Here is a 17,903-nt window from a genome sequence, read left to right as displayed (position 1 = left end):
AAAGAAGTTTGATTTTTTTCCACAGGTTTTGACCTGACCCCTTGCATGCCAAGCACTCCATCAGCGACCGAAAGCTACAGGTTGTTTGCTGGCACAGCCAATAAAAGTGTGCCTATATATGAGTTGGGGTGATTGCAAAATCACATCATATGGGTTGCATGCATGCTGATGGTTTTGCTTTGTAAGATTATACAAGATTTTATTTCTTGTTACTTAAATTTCAGCACTTCTAACATTCAATGATTACAAAATTACATATAATTCACTTATCTAGATTTTTCTATCACTTATCCACCCAATACCTGTTCCCACCTGGTCTGGATAAAAGAGTTTGAACTTTTATTGAAGTTACAAAATCAACATGAGAATTGAACCTAAAGATCATTATTAATTAAATCGGTGTGATAAGAGACAAGAAGCAATCTCTTTCCTGAACTTCAAAGAAACTCGTAATGTCGATATGTCTAAGGCATGACTGGTCATACAGGCATAATATAAACTATAAATTGTGATTTGACCAAGCTAAATGAACTGTTTGTCCCTAATATCGATTTTGAATGTAGCATATCTCTGGAACCGTAAGTCCAATTGTGATGGGGTTTAAATCAAAATTGAGGTCTGCAAATGGCACATAAAATGAACTTGAATGAGAGAATCAATCAACAAAATGTCTAGAATTTGTGTAAGACACTTATAATAGGTTGTATCTTAGGGTTAAGAGTTATATCCATTTTTTTCCATAAAAATTATAGAACAATTACTTAATTTGTGTACAACGTGGAACATACTCTTTGCGTGGCTTTGCATAGTAATTGTTGTACGCAAATAACCTCGCAATATGGATGCGTAGAGTAGCGCTGTACGCTGGTGTATTAGCATGATTAGTCGCGGAGTAACAAGCATAGTTGAATGTTCCACGATGTACACAAATTTAATAATTTTTCTATAGTGCAGATGACAGTCTCACCAGATGGTGTGTGTGTTGGTTACTTTTTTGCAAGGTTGGGGATTTAAAAAAAAATTGATTTATTTGATTTGAACTGCTATACCCCATAATAAAGTCAAAAGAGACCAGTAGAATGCTGGACATATGCGCAATCATATCAGGTGTTTACTAAATTCAAAACAAGATTTCAAAACCAAAATCAAGGGAAGAATCCTGCTGAATTCTGCACCTTGAAGATGAATTTTTAGCTATAGATAAAATGACATCATAGAGGCATTTTTAATTGTGTCCAAAAGTTGAAGAAGCATTTTTAGAAATGAAGTAAAACAGTTGATCAAAAATGATAAAATAAAATTGATTTAAATAAATGATTTTTGCATAAAACCACTTGATTTAAATCGTGCTTCATGCCAGCACTGCTGGTCTTGGGTGGGAGGGGTGCAGGGGTCGGTGGTCATATGAGTCAATGAGGTATATTGCTGATATCGATCGATAGGCAAAAGTGATGCATGCTGGGAAGGTAAAGGGTTCAAATACACGATATCGGGTGACAAATTCTATAGCTTCTATACCCTTTTCATTCCCAGCATGCATCATGTTTGCCCATCGATCTCGATCAGCAATATACCTTATTAAGATGTAACAACAATCCAAGTTATAATCTCTTACCTGTAATATCCTCTGTAACTTTTCATCTTGTGATGTAATAACTAAATCATACTGCCTACACTGTGCAGGTTGTATGACGTCATGAAAACTGTTGCGTATACTACAGAGGGCGTCCCAATCATCAGCTAGTAATGGCTGATTCCACTCTGGCTCACATTTAAACCAACCAGATTTGAATAAACTTGTGTAGTCTGAAAAAAAAAAGAGCAAATGATATGTCTTTTAATAACAAACCACAATGTAATGGAGTATGGATACATATTGGATATATTGACTGCACATAATTTGTTGCAAATGAAGTAAACATCACAGACCTGACAATGATTGCAATGATCAGTAGCGTAGCTAGGGGTTGTAGTGTCCGGGACAAGGATACAGAATGGCTCCTAAAACTTGTAAACAAGTTCCTTGACCTCAATTTGTTTTGCCCAGTGCGCTCGAGAATCTAAGAAGTGGTGGTGGGGGAGGGATCAAATATTTTTCAACACACTTTGTTGACTCTAATTTTTTTTTAACCAGGGCAATTTGGTGCTCCCCAAAAGGTAGTGCCCAAGGCATGTCTCACCTCCTGCCCCCTCCCTACACTACTGGCAATGAAACATACTACGTAAACACATCAATTTGCAATCCATGTTTAGTCTCGTCTCAAAGTGCCAATGTTTACAGTGGCTATCACAATCCCAAATGCAGTTAGCGGTACTTATTCAGTAACCCAAGGGATCAAAATAGCAGACAAGAAAATTGTGAATTACAGTACCCTTTTGAGCAAAAATACAGCTTATTTGCCAACCTCAGCATGGGTGTTGATAATGCTCGCCAAGTGCTACATGCTCTGTTTACAATGCTTTAGCTTGAAGATGCAGATTATCATACAATATTGAGTTTTTGCCGATAAATTCCAGAGCTATATGCTAGTTTCCTCTCCATGCTATTTCTGTACTTTCCTATGTAATAATCGTAAATTTGCAACAATTAGACTAGCTATACCAGGATATTGACAAAAAGAGATGGTCTGGTCAGATCTAGTAAAAAACTTGCTGGTCAAGGTACATCAGATTTCCCTTAAAATGTTCCGTTCGGGTTGGATTGGGTTTGGCGGTAGTTTGGACGGGGAAGTCCAGGATTGGGACTGAAGTGAAGCTTTATTTGGGTCTAATCTCATTGGTGACTTCATATCTCACTTACTTTCATTAGCTAGTCCCCTATGAAAGAATGCATCCTCTGTTAGGTGTGGTATAATAGGAGCCAATGACCTCATGAGAACCTCTAGTGTGTGGTGTAAAGTGGTCTGACAGGATCGTCTCTCTGAAGAGTCTGCACGCTCATTGTATAGTCTGTGAAGAAAAATAATATACAAGTAATGAATGTACATAACTATAATGGTAAAACAAATTTCATGTGACATAATATGGACTGTTCTATTCAACAAAGTACAGCAAAAATTTCTGTATGTCCTTTCTATGAATAAGTTAAACATTTTCAACAAATACAGAGAAATCTTGTGTTTATCCTCCCTTGGCACCAAACCCTAATAAAACAACTCACATTATAGGAGTCAACTCTCACACAATACAGTACACCAGGCTTATCCATGTGTTTGTTTTAAAGTAAAGTTAACTCCTATGAACCCATGTGCCACTTTTAAAACTGGCTTTTTTACATAACGAACCATTGTGACCACATACAATGATGTGTGATGCTATAAATTGGTCCACATGTTTGAAACAAATAGGGCTACACATACCATTTTGTATTTTTACATTTCGTAAAATAGTTTTTTCCATTTATTTCAAAAAGTGTTGGGGACTTGTGACATCTATCTCTCGCATACATAGTAGTGAATGAAGTTATATTTTGAAATATAAATTTTTCCTGTTGTTTTTGCTCTAACATTTACATACATGTACTATGATCAGTTCATAATAGGAGTGACTCATATGTTTGTTTGTTTGTTTGTTTTTTATTAGGCAATATCATTAGAATACAAAAACAAATTATAGAGACAGAAAAATCATTACAAAGTACATCAATGTGACAAATTATTTAAAGCTTAAATTAATCAGCCACAAAGCCATTTAGGAACAAGGCACACGGACAAAAAAAAAAAAATGACAAGCCGGGATAACCCATTAAGCCCGCAGAAAAGGCAAGCTTATTTCCGATGGGGTCCCAAGAAAAGATGAGAGAACAACTGGGAAACTGAGTGAGGCCACTATACCAAGATGTACAACAGTAATCCATGTGGCACTGAATCACTGAAACATAGTGGATTGATAAAGAATGGCGTACACACACCTGGACACAGCTCCCACATAAACTGGGCTTTCGATATTGCATGACTGAAACATTTGTGAATTTACACAAGCATAAGCTAGGACTAATTGATGTAAGCAGTAACAAAAACCGAATACTGATTCCCGCCTACGAGCTGATCATAGTATAATTCAAAATTTCCAAAATTAGTCCAAGTGAATCAAATCTTGTCGCAAATGAATTCCTCATTCTTACCTGTCTTTCACCGTATCCAAGTAGAATGCTGAAATCTTGTTATTGACCAAGTCAACAGCTTTCTGTGTGACTTTGTCAAATTCATATTTCTCATAAGCTTCCTTCACCTCTTGCCCATATTTGAAAAGATGATGTAATAAGTACTGGTCTAATGGTAGCAGGTCATTGTGAGGTTGAAGTTCAGAGGTCGCATCAAAGTCATACAGGTTGCCTAGGAGATAGCGAGCAGTGTTACGAATCTGAAAATAACCACATTATGATTTTTAATCAGCAACAATTTATTTTTTTATTTTTAAGAATACAATAACAATCCGTGACTAAGTAGAGCTGCTTTGTCTCTTTAGTCCAAAGTTCTCTTGTGTAAAAACTCAATCTGGCTGTGAAGGTTACTCAAGATGTACTCTGATTAGGGTACTGCACCTACAGAGCTGTCATGGTCAATGAGATGCAGTGCAATACTTAACTACATATTAAACTTTATTTATGTCAAGCACATGTAGGCATTACAGCTGAAATCGGGGAAATAATGCTAACGCAACTTCAATCAGGCCAAGTGACCTGATGAAGGAGGTGACAATATGGGTTGGGGAATATTTACAGAAAGAGCAAGTGTGGACAACAACTTATCAGAACTGACTATAACGAGGTCTCTATCATGGGTCATCGTACAAATGTATCTACCCTGCTTTTTCCAGATGAGCCATGGGGAGAGTGGATTTTTTTTTGGTCCTGGAGAGATTTTGAACCTGGGACCTCACACACCAAAAGTGAAGATCTTAACCAGAGTGCCACACTGTTCCCTATTCATCATTTCATTGTTACCTTCTGTACATGTTGTTGAGCCACATTGAGGTGACTATCACTCATGTAAACCCTGTTTTGCCAGTCAGATTCAGCCATCCTCCATCTTAGCACATCTGCTCCGTATGCAGGCTCTTCTTTTTTGTTCTAAAATGAGATAAAAATCAGGTTAATTACTCAAAGATCATGTAATTAACTCAAATGTAAAACTGAGTATCAGAACAAAAAACAATGACAGAATTAGAACTAAAGGCTCCAACTATATTTTGGTTATTACAAAATTCTACTTGTTTGTATGTTTTGCAATAGGATGTTATGTATACCTGACACCAGAGATGGGACCTAAGTAGAGTTATTGAGTTATTGTATGCTTTTGATTATGTTTCAGACGATCTTTCATTTCCACCAAAAATTAATAATAAATCTTACTTCCCGTCTCCCGTCTTAGATATTGAAATTGTGATTTCGACGAATCACGCATAATTGCGATTAATGAATTTGACCAAAAGACGAATTGTATACTTCGCTGTACAAATCATGTTGAGCTATTGTATAGTATAGCTGGAAACTCTGAATTTTCTATATTACATGTCATATACTATTATATTTGATACCAATAGGTAGCTATATGTATCTTCTATCCAGTGATACCAAAATAAGTACAAACATTCCCCACACAATATCTCTATGGCGTAATTATGCCAGAGCACCGTCGCAAAATTGAGAAATCACAGAAAATTATACACGAAATACAGGCCAATATTACTATTTCTACTCTAAAATCCTTGATTTCAACCGCAGTTTTCACTAAATATTATGGGGATGACTACTTATAACTTTTATACCAAGTTTAGAATCTATAGCCTTAGGACAATCAGTAATTTTTACATAAAATCACCAAATCATGGATGGGTGCTATAGTTTACATGTAGTTGAATGCGGATTCGTCCACGTATGTAACTCTTTGCGCAGCGGTTGACACTTATTGGATATAGCATAAAGCCGAATAGCTGTAAACATCTGTTTTCAGGGATATATCCATTGTTTCAGAACATGCAAGTATTGCAAATAATTGGTGGACATTCACTTCTATAATATAGGCTACATTTTAAATGAGTGCTCACGAATGTTCTCAATTTTTAGAATGACCAATGGAATGTTACCAAGATTTTCAAATGCCGTTTACTCAGAACAGCAATTTTGCGTATTTGGCACTCTGCCGTGTTCGTAACGATATATATGACTCTCACTGTTATCTGGCCCTGTGATATTCACAGCAAAACATGTTTTGTTTGTTCAACCAGTCGTTCCGGGTGGACACACTCTTTTGTCCTGATGGGACCAGGCTCAAGCAAAATGCTCATGCCACGCATTTTGCAAATTCTGGAATTTAGATATGCTGTACAACCCTTCTGATCAACACACATTGGCAGTTTTTGACCCACCATTTGCACCACTAATAACTGCAAATTTAAGATGATTTATTGAAAAATATGCAACCATTGGACAGGTTTGTTGTTATTTTTTTGTTGCCTGAAGCAAATATCTGACATTTTGAGCTCTCTATAATCGAAGACAGAATTAAAAGACTAGTTTGTGTCTGACGTCACTGTCAATCAAACTCCACATGGCCCTTGATTGGTTACTAGTAGTACTAGCGCATAAAACGAAGGTTGATTCATCTGGTGCCAATGGGAGAAAAATTTTACAAGGCATAAAGCAACTTTTCTTGGCATTGGTACCTTCAGGAAAAAAAGTTTCCTATTGCTAACATCTAACTTTGTCGGTTTGTATATTCGAAGATGTAAAAATTAACCGTAAGGCATGCTGTTTATCCCCGCGTTCAGAAAATCTATCATCATGACACTCGTAAACAAACCCAAGTTTGATTGACAGATGATGTCAGATGCAAATAAGTCGTCTTAATTCTGTTTTTGACTATAGTCATATCACTACCACAAATTCAGATATTTCCAACATAATGACACTGAGTCACCTGGATATTGTGGACTTTTTCAACTTGTCTACTCTTATACCATAGATTTAATGTGAAAAAAGAGCCATAGAACACAAAGAACTGTCTGATTGATACATGTGTACAAAGAGCTTTTAATAAACATAGAGTGGCAATAGATTACGTAATGCATTGTTCCTTTGTGCTGATTTGATTTACCGAAACGCTATTCATCGAGAGGTACCTATTGTTCTGGACAAAGTGCTTCCGCCATTAAGCCATTAAATCGGTAACTGACCTGACAGCGTATTAACGCTATAATAGGCAGGCTACTGTCAATAAGTGATGAAACGTAAGTCACGTGAAAGCGCCTACACACGCGAGAGGTACCTTTTGTTCTAATACAACCCAAGGTGTGCTTGAGTTGTACTACGCACACAAAAGCAATGTCGATGTACAATTATTTACCACCCACCTTTATTTAGGCGTTTCATTTAAATAAATTCAAATAAGTTGCTGATCGATTAGTACCCCTAACAACGTGCCATGGCTGCTATAGGTCGATCTGTGTCACTTTCTATGGGTTAACTACTTCGCAGTATTATATGTTGTTATCATGGTTATAGGCCTGTTCAATAAAGTCTCAAGACTATGACATCTGGGTCAATCACGTTGCCTAATGACTTAGAAGGGAAGGGAGTCTGAATCTGTTACCATGATAGCCTTACCTTCTTAGACGCCTTACGACCATTGACTATGACATCTGGATCAATGACGTTGCCTAATGACTTGGACATTTTCTTGCCTTCACCATCAAGGGTAAACCCATGTATTAAAAGAGATCTGAAACAAATGACAGAAATATTATTATAATAAGAAATCACTGCACAGCTGTACCTGTAGGATTTGTTTTAGTTGATTGATGAGGGTTTTTTTAAACTCAGAAATCCACTTTATTTTTTTCCTTGATTTTGGATAAGAGGTTATAATTCAATTTCAATTTATTCTAAAATAACATCATGGCCTAAAGGTCAAATTGCAATCATTTTTACAAAATATAATAACACATAAAATCATTACCATACTTACAAAATTAATTACATAACAATTATTGCAAAAATACACAGGATTCTTTCTGATAGTGAAAGCCATTGTTGTTTTATAATTTTGTGAAAAATTAAATGAAAATTGCAATTTCTCAATCTTAGAATACCGTAAAACCCCGTCTACAAGCATATATAGTGTTTTTTATTAAAGCTAAATTAATTCGAAGCAAGCGTAAATATACCAATACAAAAGATTGATCTTAAAATAATACTTGGTTGTACATGCTTGGATCCGTAATTTATTTGCTCAAACTCCATTGATTAATCCTTGATTAATGTAGCTTTCATCAGAAGAACTCTATATGCTTGTAGACAGGGTTTTACGGTATTTGTACAATTGAATGTTGTTGGCGCTTATGGAAACATACATTAGGCTATTCCATTTAAAAGCCACACTACCCATGTGGAAGATTTTGGAAATATCTTCCACAGGAGGAGTATGATTTTCAAATGGAATTAACACATTAGCAGCTCAATTTGAAACTCACTCTCCCTCAGGGGAAGATTCTGGTTGAATATTTCTCAGAGGGTGTATGAAATTCAAATGGAGCTGCCCAATGCGCTCATTCAATTTGAAATTCATACTCCTGCTGTGGCAGATATTTCCAAAATCTTCCACAAGGGTAGTGTGGATTCTAAATAGAATAGGCCATTTTGTTGTGTTGCCTAAATCTTTAGATTTGTTTCACCCTAGATCCAGAGGGTTTAAACAGTCACAACTACTTTCATTCTTACCTAGTAATTTAGTGTACTTTAGTATCAATGGACATTGCGAGTGCGTGAAAATTAGAATTGTGAGAAAATTTGTTTGAGGAGATCTTACAATAGGTCTAAAAATGTCCAAATTGTACAGCTGACCTGCTACTCAAATGATGTTACCACAAACAAGCGTGAAGTGTATAAAAATGTGCAATTTCTGTGCTAAAATGGGTTAATATTAGGACAGTTATGGCCTAAATCCAGGCCAAAGGAAGATGTGCATTTTTGGTTAATTTTGTCCCTGTATTATGAGCCAGGGAAAGCCCCCACTGATTGTACATGTATGCCTCTGGTGTTTATTAATGTAATTCTTACTTATATGGTGCTCTATCAAGTAACGCAATGCTAGTGAGTAGAGATGTCTGGAACCATGCACCATACTGGTCCTCTCTCTCTAGGTATAGGTAATAGGTCTTAAGGGTTAACTCTTACTTATATGGTGCTCTATCAAGTAATGCAATACTAGTGAGTAGGGATGTCTGGAACCATGCACCATACTGGTCCTCTCTCTAGGTATAGGTAATAGGTCTTAAGGGTTAACTCTTACTTATATGGTGCTCTATCAAGTAATGCAATACTAGTGAGTAGGGATGTCTGGAACCATGCACCATACTGGTCCTCTCTCTCTCTAGGTATAGGTAATAGGTCTTAAGGGTTAACTCTTACTTATATGGTGCTCTATCAAGTAATGCAATACTAGTGAGTAGGGATGTCTGGAACCATGTACCATACTGGTCCTCTCTCTCTAGGTATAGGTAATAGGTCTTAAGGGTTCACTCTTACTTATATGGTGCTCTATCAAGTAATGCAATACTAGTGAGTAGGGATGTCTGGAACCATGCACCATACTGGTCCTCTCTCTCTAGGTATAGGTAATAGGTCTTATGGTTAACTCTTACTTATATGGTGCTCTATCAAGTAATGCAATACTAGTGAGTAGGGATGTCTGGAACCATGTACCATACTGGTCCTCTCTCTCTAGGTATAGGTAATAGGTCTTAAGGGTTCACTCTTACTTATATGGTGCTCTATCAAGTAATGCAATACTAGTGAGTAGGGATGTCTGGAACCATGCACCATACTGGTCCTCTCTCTAGGTATAGGTAATAGGTCTTATGGTTAACTCTTACTTATATGGTGCTCTATCAAGTAATGCAATACTAGTGAGTAGGGATGTCTGGAACCATGTACCATACTGGTCCTCTCTCTAGGTATAGGTAATAGGTCTTAAGGGTTAACTCTTACTTATATGGTGCTCTATCAAGTAATGCAATACTAGTGAGTAGGGATGTCTGGAACCATGCACCATACTGGTCCTCTCTCTAGGTATAGGTAATAGGTCTTAAGGGTTAACTCTTACTTATATGGTGCTCTATCAAGTAATGCAATACTAGTGAGTAGGGATGTCTGGAACCATGCACCATACTGGTCCTCTCTCTAGGTATAGGTAATAGGTCTTAAGGGTTAACTCTTACTTATATGGTGCTCTATCAAGTAATGCAATACTAGTGAGTAGGGATGTCTGGAACCATGCACCATACTGGTCCTCTCTCTAGGTATAGGTAATAGGTCTTATGGTTAACTCTTACTTATATGGTGCTCTATCAAGTAATGCAATACTAGTGAGTAGGGATGTCTGGAACCATGTACCATACTGGTCCTCTCTCTAGGTATAGGTAATAGGTCTTAAGGGTTAACTCTTACTTATATGGTGCTCTATCAAGTAATGCAATACTAGTGAGTAGGGATGTCTGGAACCATGCACCATACTGGTCCTCTCTCTAGGTATAGGTAATAGGTCTTAAGGGTTAACTCTTACTTATATGGTGCTCTATCAAGTAATGCAATACTAGTGAGTAGGGATGTCTGGAACCATGTACCATACTGGTCCTCTCTCTAGGTATAGGTAATAGGTCTTATGGTTAACTCTTACTTATATGGTGCTCTATCAAGTAATGCAATACTAGTGAGTAGAGATGTCTGGAACCATGCACCATACTGGTCCTCTCCCTCTAGGTATAGGTAATAGGTCTTAAGGGTTAACTCTTACTTATATGGTGCTCTATCAAGTAATGCAATACTAGTGAGTAGGGATGTCTGGAACCATGCACCATACTGGTCCTCTCTCTAGGTATAGGTAATAGGTCTTAAGGGTTAACTCTTACTTATATGGTGCTCTATCAAGTAATGCAATACTAGTGAGTAGGGATGTCTGGAACCATGCACCATACTGGTCCTCTCTCTAGGTATAGGTAATAGGTCTTATGGTTAACTCTTACTTATATGGTGCTCTATCAAGTAATGCAATACTAGTGAGTAGGGATGTCTGGAACCATGCACCATACTGGTCCTCTCCTTCTAGGTATAGGTAATAGGTCTTAAGGGTTAACTCTTACTTATATGGTGCTCTATCAAGTAATGCAATGCTAGTGAGTAGGGATGTCTGGAACCATGCACCATACTGGTCCTCACCCTCTAGGTATAAGTCTGCTTGCTGCCCAGCATCTAGACAAAAAATAAGCACACAACATATTCAGCGGTATAGAGTAAGCTGAAATACATAGAGCAAGTATTTTTTTATTTAGAGCTCAGTCACCCACCTTTGAACAGAATTTTTTGTGGGACCTGAGAGCACATCAGATACCAAATTGCATTCTGAATACGAGAAATGTCCTTCTGATATCAAATAATTTAGATTGTTTGAAATTTGCGATCAAATTCTACAGCAAATTATTAAAAATTTACTTACTGTGTTGTGAATATCAATCTTTACATTGTTTATATAACATAATTATTCATTATAAAAAATAAGAAGTGCAGAACAAATGCTGCAGCCATTGAAACTTGAGGTCCACATACTTTTTCTATGATTCAATCATCAGAGAGAGTAGAATGAAAGGGGCACTTAAACAGATGGATTGGGGCATAATGAATACAGTATTCTTAGTGAGAGATACACCAACCTTTGAGTACATGTGCCCATGATGCACCAGCATCAAACCAAATATCTAGGATGTCATCTCCTCTGATGTATTCACTAGTAATGTCAGCCTTGCTCTGTAATACAATCAAATCAACAGTTCACATTGTTATAGTGAAACCAACAAGCAAGTTGTTTTCTACAGGTTTTGAAGGTAATCTAACAATGGTATTGGGCAGCCGAAGAGAGTAGAACCAAAGAGTACCACAAAATCTGAAGTCAATCCGCCCATCCATGCCCGAGATACAGCATCCGGACGGACAGATGGACGGACAGACGAAAGCTTGGACATTGCAAAAACAGTATGCCTCGCGGTGGAGGCATAAAAAGTAACTGAGAACATGATGAAGATGCACATGACATGCAATATTATGTTTGATCTACTTTCACAACTTAATGGGGGTTATGGTTACACTGAGTGTATTTGCTTACAAAATTCATAATGCCCAGTAATATAAATTTTACTGTTATATTGACCATGTTAAAAACACTAGTCACTCAAACTAGTTTTGGTTTTGTGCCATGTTTATTTACATCAACAGCACCATATACATATAAGTCCCACCTTTTGTAAGACCTCCTTGGGTAGTAACTCCTCCATAGGACGATTCCACCAACAGTCACTACCGTGCTTCTTCACCAGCTCAATGATATGACCTATTGACTCTCTGACACAAAATGAGAGAATAAAAGGAAAATATTGGTTGTCAGTGATTTAAGACATTACAGATACAGCTCATTTTCAAAATCATCATAACCCTAAGCTGATAGTTTGTGATGCTATCTTTATTAGGCCATCTTAATTTTATAGTTTGTCTCAAAGTCCCTATATGCACATTAGTAAAATCACCCACTCTTTGCATGTGATTGAGTAAATAGATTTTTTTATGCTGTTATTTTTTCCAAATTCACCATACAAAAATCTCATGTCTGACATCATCCGACGTAAAATAAGAGCCCAAGTCTTAAATCTCAATAAAACCCTTCCTCTTGAACACAGTGAAACTATATAGATACAAATTCCCCGGCGTATTCTTGTCAAAAAGCTCGTCCAAGTTTGATAAAAAAGTTAGTTAAAGTTAAAGTTAAAAAAACCCTAAAAATTCCGCATTAGGTTTTATGAAATTAAGATGGCCTTAGGACATTTGACTGTATCAGTTGTGCAATGTACAGGTGTACTGCAAGGGGAGACTTGGTCAGGTGTTCTTGGAAAAAAATTCCAAAGCACCCATGGGGTAAAATATAATGTGCACTTAAAATTAAATGCCCAGAATTCAACTTCAAAGCACACCAGTTTTTGAGGGTGTGTGCTTCCTCAGAAAGATGGTAATATGCTTGTGTTTCTTTGTGTTTGTTGTGCCAATAAATCTATTCTTCAACTCACTTTGTAATCAGTGGCTCATCAGTGTCCTTGTTATAGAATACCGGTATCGGTACACCCCAGACTCTCTGTCGTGATATACACCAAAATGTGCGGCTTGTTAGAGATGAGAGCATGCTGCTTAAGGCATGACTAGGGTACATCTTGACATCATGTAGGCTTTCCTGGAGAAGAGATAAACACCAAGCCATAATGAAGGAGCTGAAATCTTTGAAAGAACACTTCTTCATTGCACCTACTATATATTCTGATGATAGTCTCTGTCAGTAAACCACACTGTATGGGCATGGTAGCCAACTCTCTCACATTTAGACTGGAGTCTCAAGCTTGGTAACATTTTCTTCACTTTTATCCTTCACTCTTTTTACGAAAATATCATCCCCACCTTATATCTATCCATGCAATATATCTAGTACATAGAGATATTTTTATTGGCAATTTTCAAAATATCATATTTGTTTATCCAGACAAATAAAATCTCCAGCTTTGGAATATACTTGTATAAGTTGACCAAACTTGGTACGGTTTGGAAAAAATCAGTCGTATGATAGACAGGAATTTATATAATAAACATAATTTTTTCACCACGTTTCCCATCACAAATATAAAGCAGACAAGTAGAAAAAGTGATCATGCCTGGGAATCGAACCCAAGACCTCAGGTTTACAAGACCTGAGCAAGGTTTCAATATAGCTTTGGGTAACAGTTAAGTAAAGTTATTGTTTCAATAGGATTAGGTTTGGGTTCAAGGTAAAAATAAGGTTGGACTTGAATTCTAAACCTGGATTCTTTCAAATCATTTTCTTAAGGCAATATCATCTTACCTCTGCCCTTTTCCTGATAGCCTCTGTATCAACAAACCACTGTTTACTAGCCCTGATGATGATAGGTAATTTGGTCCTCCAGTCATATGGATAGCTGTGCTCATAGTCTTCAACATGTATCAGTGTGTTGTTGGCTCTTAGCAAATTCATGACTAGAATCAAAACAACAGAAATCTCATTATGCATCAAATAGTTTTGTGGAAAGGATTATTTCAGAAATGTATGTGTATTATATTTGCTTGAGAGCAACAGATGACCAAACACATTTCAGAAATCAGAATTTGAGGGCTATGTTTTGCTAAGGTTACTGCATATTTCAGCGCTGCTTAAGGGCCAACCACCATTGGTTTGTAGGTCAGATTTGGCCCCAAAGCTGCCTATTGAGAACCCATGCACTAAACTATAACCCTGCACTACTGTATGTACCTTTTCAATTGCAAGGCCATAACTCTAAAATGAGTTGCCGCCCACCACCATCCATGGTCAAGCATATTTCACCACCTTAACAACCACCTTCACAAAGTCTTCACTCTTTTAGCGCTTTGCCTCAGTAAAAGGTGCTTCATAAGTCTCACTGATTATGTTAACATGTGCACACTACCAAACAATAGCACTAAAAAGAGACAACACAAACATACACACACAACCATTCTCTTTAAAATAGTTCAAATTGCATATCTAAAATGCAAATTCCTTCTGTCAATTCAATAAACATAGCATATTACACTCCATGGTAAGCATACCTGCATCATTAGCATCAACAAGGACATTCTTGCCAGCAAGGTCAGGGCCAGATTCAGGTGTAAAGATTCCATCTTCATCCACAAAGCAAGTCTGAAATTGCAACAAATATACTTGTAAGAAATAGGATTTGGTTTATAGTAGTGAAGAAGTATTTGTGATCCAAAGTAAGTAAATGAGCATAATGTTGAATATTAGAAAATTGGTATGACAGGCTGAACAATACATGTATCATGAATATTATTTCTATCAGGCTTTGAGCGATATAACAAAACTATTATATTGTACAGTTTTTGCAAAGTATGTAGATGCATTGTTTTGAATATTGTAAGTCATCCAGAGTCACCATGGTCACAGCACCAACACACGTCACAACAAATCAGCCACTGTACCGGTTCACAGGAGATTTTATAAACAAGTAGAAGGACAAACTTAATTTGCAGTAACAACTGAATTTATACACAAGTGCGCCGTCAGATATCTCATTGCCGGTGCAGCCTGTCAATGTGTGAAAAATAAAGTACTGGTTGCAGCCAGTCACTGCATGAGAATGGTTGAGCTTTCGTCAGATGTGGCTCTGACCGGCTACACCGGCAATGTGATATCCGACGGCGCACCCGTATATATATTGTTATGGAATCCCATCGTGAAAGCCTATATACTTGCTTAATTTGCAGTGGTACCAACAAATAAACAATATCATAAATTCACTAAACTTAGACCACCATTACAAAAGAGTTTAATCTTTCAGATCAACATGTTCTTTGTCAATTTTAAAACTATTTACATCTCAAAAAAGAGGGAACATTGCATATTTGGTGAAAGTTTACTAAATTGGGATTTTGAAGTGGGACTTTGCAAACATAAAATTTATTTCTGTTTGATCAAAGCTTTAGGAGGAACTCCAGTTATTGACAAGAAATCACTGAAAATTAATAAGATGGCAACTCTTGGCCACAAGTCTCTTACCACAGGTAACTTATGCTGGATACCAACCCCATAATCCTCTGCTCCATGTGCAGGTGCTGTGTGTACAAACCCAGTCCCTACACTCATCTTCACATGCACAGCGGGAAGGAGAGGAACCACTTTGCTTGGAATTGTGGGATGGCTACATTGGGCTCCAGCTAGATCACTGCCTGTTTAGGAAATTAGAGAGAAAGCATCATGGTGAACTTAATTGATTATTTTTAGGATATTTAGGATAATTTTCACAAAGTGAAAAGTAACACATGCATGATTCCTATGAAAAAGTCTAAGATGTTCATAATACACTTTCAGCTCAGCAGGTCTAAGTTACAGATCTTCAGATTAATTTATGCCATTTCATTTTTACCATTTTTTGGACAGATTCCCTCTATGATGCATAAAGTCACTTTTATTTTATTTTTTAATATCATCTATAACAGAATATGTTAAGAAACAGGTTGTTGAGATTTCTATTAAATTAACCTGGATTTGGCAAGTCCTCTGGTACCTAGAGGTCATTCTTGGGCTGATGTCACACAAGTGAAAAAAGCCTTGTAAAACCAGTGTGCACATGTGTAGTTCCCCTTCATGGAGCTGGTTGCTATTCCCACGCTCGTTCAAAAGGGACAATGTTCCCAGAGGTGCGACCGAGTGAATGGTGTTGGTAGCAGGACCTGTGGATGATCCCCCCTCTTAAAGCAGCTCTGCCACCTGAATGTTCACAGGGATGACTCTACTGTACACAGGACCAATAGCTTTACACAATTTTGGTGGTATGGCATGACACATACCCAATTTACATAGAAACGCATCACCTCTGTACAGACATAATTATAGGTTAATAAATGCATATCACTTGTTGGGAGTGAAAGTGTACAAAATAATGCACACGTACTGAGATGTTGATTGGTCTAATACACACGCCCCTAATGGCGTAGGTGCATTTGACGCATCAACAAGCAAATATAAATGCATCCATCCGCAAGAAAAATGAACACGTCCTAAAGCATTGTGAGTACTACACGGTGTGCATGCCCATGCAATTATACAATATTTATCCACGGCTAGGGTGTTTATAAACCGAGGATTGAAAACCGAGGATCGAAAAACGAGGATCGGAAAACGAGGCTGTGGTAAAATACATAGACAAGAATCCTCGTTTTCTAATCCTCGGTTTATAAACACCTATATATAAGGTTATAAACCGAGGATCGGAAAACGAGGCTGTGGTAAAATACATAGGCAAGAATCCTCGTTTTCTAATCCTCGGTTTATAAACACCTATATATAAGGTTATAAACCGAGGATCGGAAAACGAGGCTGTGGTATAAATAAATAGCAACGAATCCTCGTTTTCCAATCCTCGGTTTATAAACACCTATATATAAGGTTATAAAACGAGGATCGAAAACCGAGGATCGGCTTAATATTCCATTTCCAGACGTCGTATGCCATTAAAACTGCGGCCTAATACCAAAACGATTACTATTCCAAGTTTAAGGGGTCACTATGATACCTACTTCATCATTTTTAAGAAATTAATTTCGTGTGTGCATCTTTGACTCTCAATGACATATAGGTTATTCAGATATTGGTGGAGGGGTCCCCGGGGTGCTCCCATGGACGTAGTAGGGGCATGGGGATGTTATTAGAGTGAGAAGTGCACTATTTACTCTCTAGCAACCGTCAAAGGACGCAATTATTTGTTGTATAAAAGCATAGCGAATCCTCGTTTTCAATCCTCGGTTTATAAACACCTATATATAGGGTTATAAAACGAGGATCGGAAACTTCGAGGATCGGCTTAATATTCCATTTCGGACGTCGTATGCCATTAAAACTCACTGAGTAGCGTCCTAATACCGAAACGATTACTATTCCAATTTTAAGGGGTCACTATGATACCTACTTCATCATATTTAAGAAATTAATTTCGTGTGTGCATCTGTGACTCTCATTGACATATAGGTTATTCAGATATTGGTGGAGATGTCCCTGGGGTGCTCCCATGGACGTAGTAGGGGCATGGGGATGTTATTAGAGTGAGAAGCGCACTATTTCCTCTCTATCAACCGTCAAAGGACGCAATTATTTGTTGTATAAAAGCATAGCAACGAATCCTCGTTTTCCAATCCTCGGTTTATAAACACCTATATATAAGGTTATAAAACGAGGATCGAAAACCGAGGATCGGCTTAATATTTCATTTTCGGACGTCAGTATGCCATTAAAACTCACTGAGTAGCGTCCTAGTGCCGAAACCAT

The 17,903-nt window shown here is 37.4% G+C and overlaps 1 protein-coding gene across 3 annotated transcripts in view; it reads right to left on the bottom strand.

Annotated features, from left to right (window-relative positions):
- Window positions 1-17,903, bottom strand: part of LOC140166594 (isoleucine--tRNA ligase, mitochondrial-like) — a 66,001-nt gene that overhangs the window by 1,349 nt on the left and 46,749 nt on the right. For all 3 annotated transcript variants that reach the window (XM_072190094.1, XM_072190096.1, XM_072190095.1), the window contains 12 exons: window positions 15,639-15,808; window positions 14,672-14,762; window positions 13,929-14,080; window positions 13,108-13,268; window positions 12,289-12,391; window positions 11,707-11,800; window positions 11,140-11,248; window positions 7,607-7,721; window positions 4,946-5,071; window positions 4,124-4,362; window positions 2,801-2,949; window positions 1,616-1,806 (listed from right to left, as the gene is read on the bottom strand). In XM_072190094.1, the coding sequence (XP_072046195.1) occupies window positions 1,616-1,806; window positions 2,801-2,949; window positions 4,124-4,362; window positions 4,946-5,071; window positions 7,607-7,721; window positions 11,140-11,248; window positions 11,707-11,800; window positions 12,289-12,391; window positions 13,108-13,268; window positions 13,929-14,080; window positions 14,672-14,762; window positions 15,639-15,808 (1,700 nt within the window). The remainder of the gene's footprint in view (window positions 1-1,615; window positions 1,807-2,800; window positions 2,950-4,123; window positions 4,363-4,945; window positions 5,072-7,606; window positions 7,722-11,139; window positions 11,249-11,706; window positions 11,801-12,288; window positions 12,392-13,107; window positions 13,269-13,928; window positions 14,081-14,671; window positions 14,763-15,638; window positions 15,809-17,903) is intronic.

The sequence above is a fragment of the Amphiura filiformis genome, chromosome 12, assembly GCF_039555335.1.
Source record: "Amphiura filiformis chromosome 12, Afil_fr2py, whole genome shotgun sequence".
NCBI classification, from domain to species: Eukaryota; Metazoa; Echinodermata; class Ophiuroidea; order Amphilepidida; family Amphiuridae; genus Amphiura; species Amphiura filiformis.
This window is presented reverse-complemented; position numbering and strand designations above follow the sequence as displayed.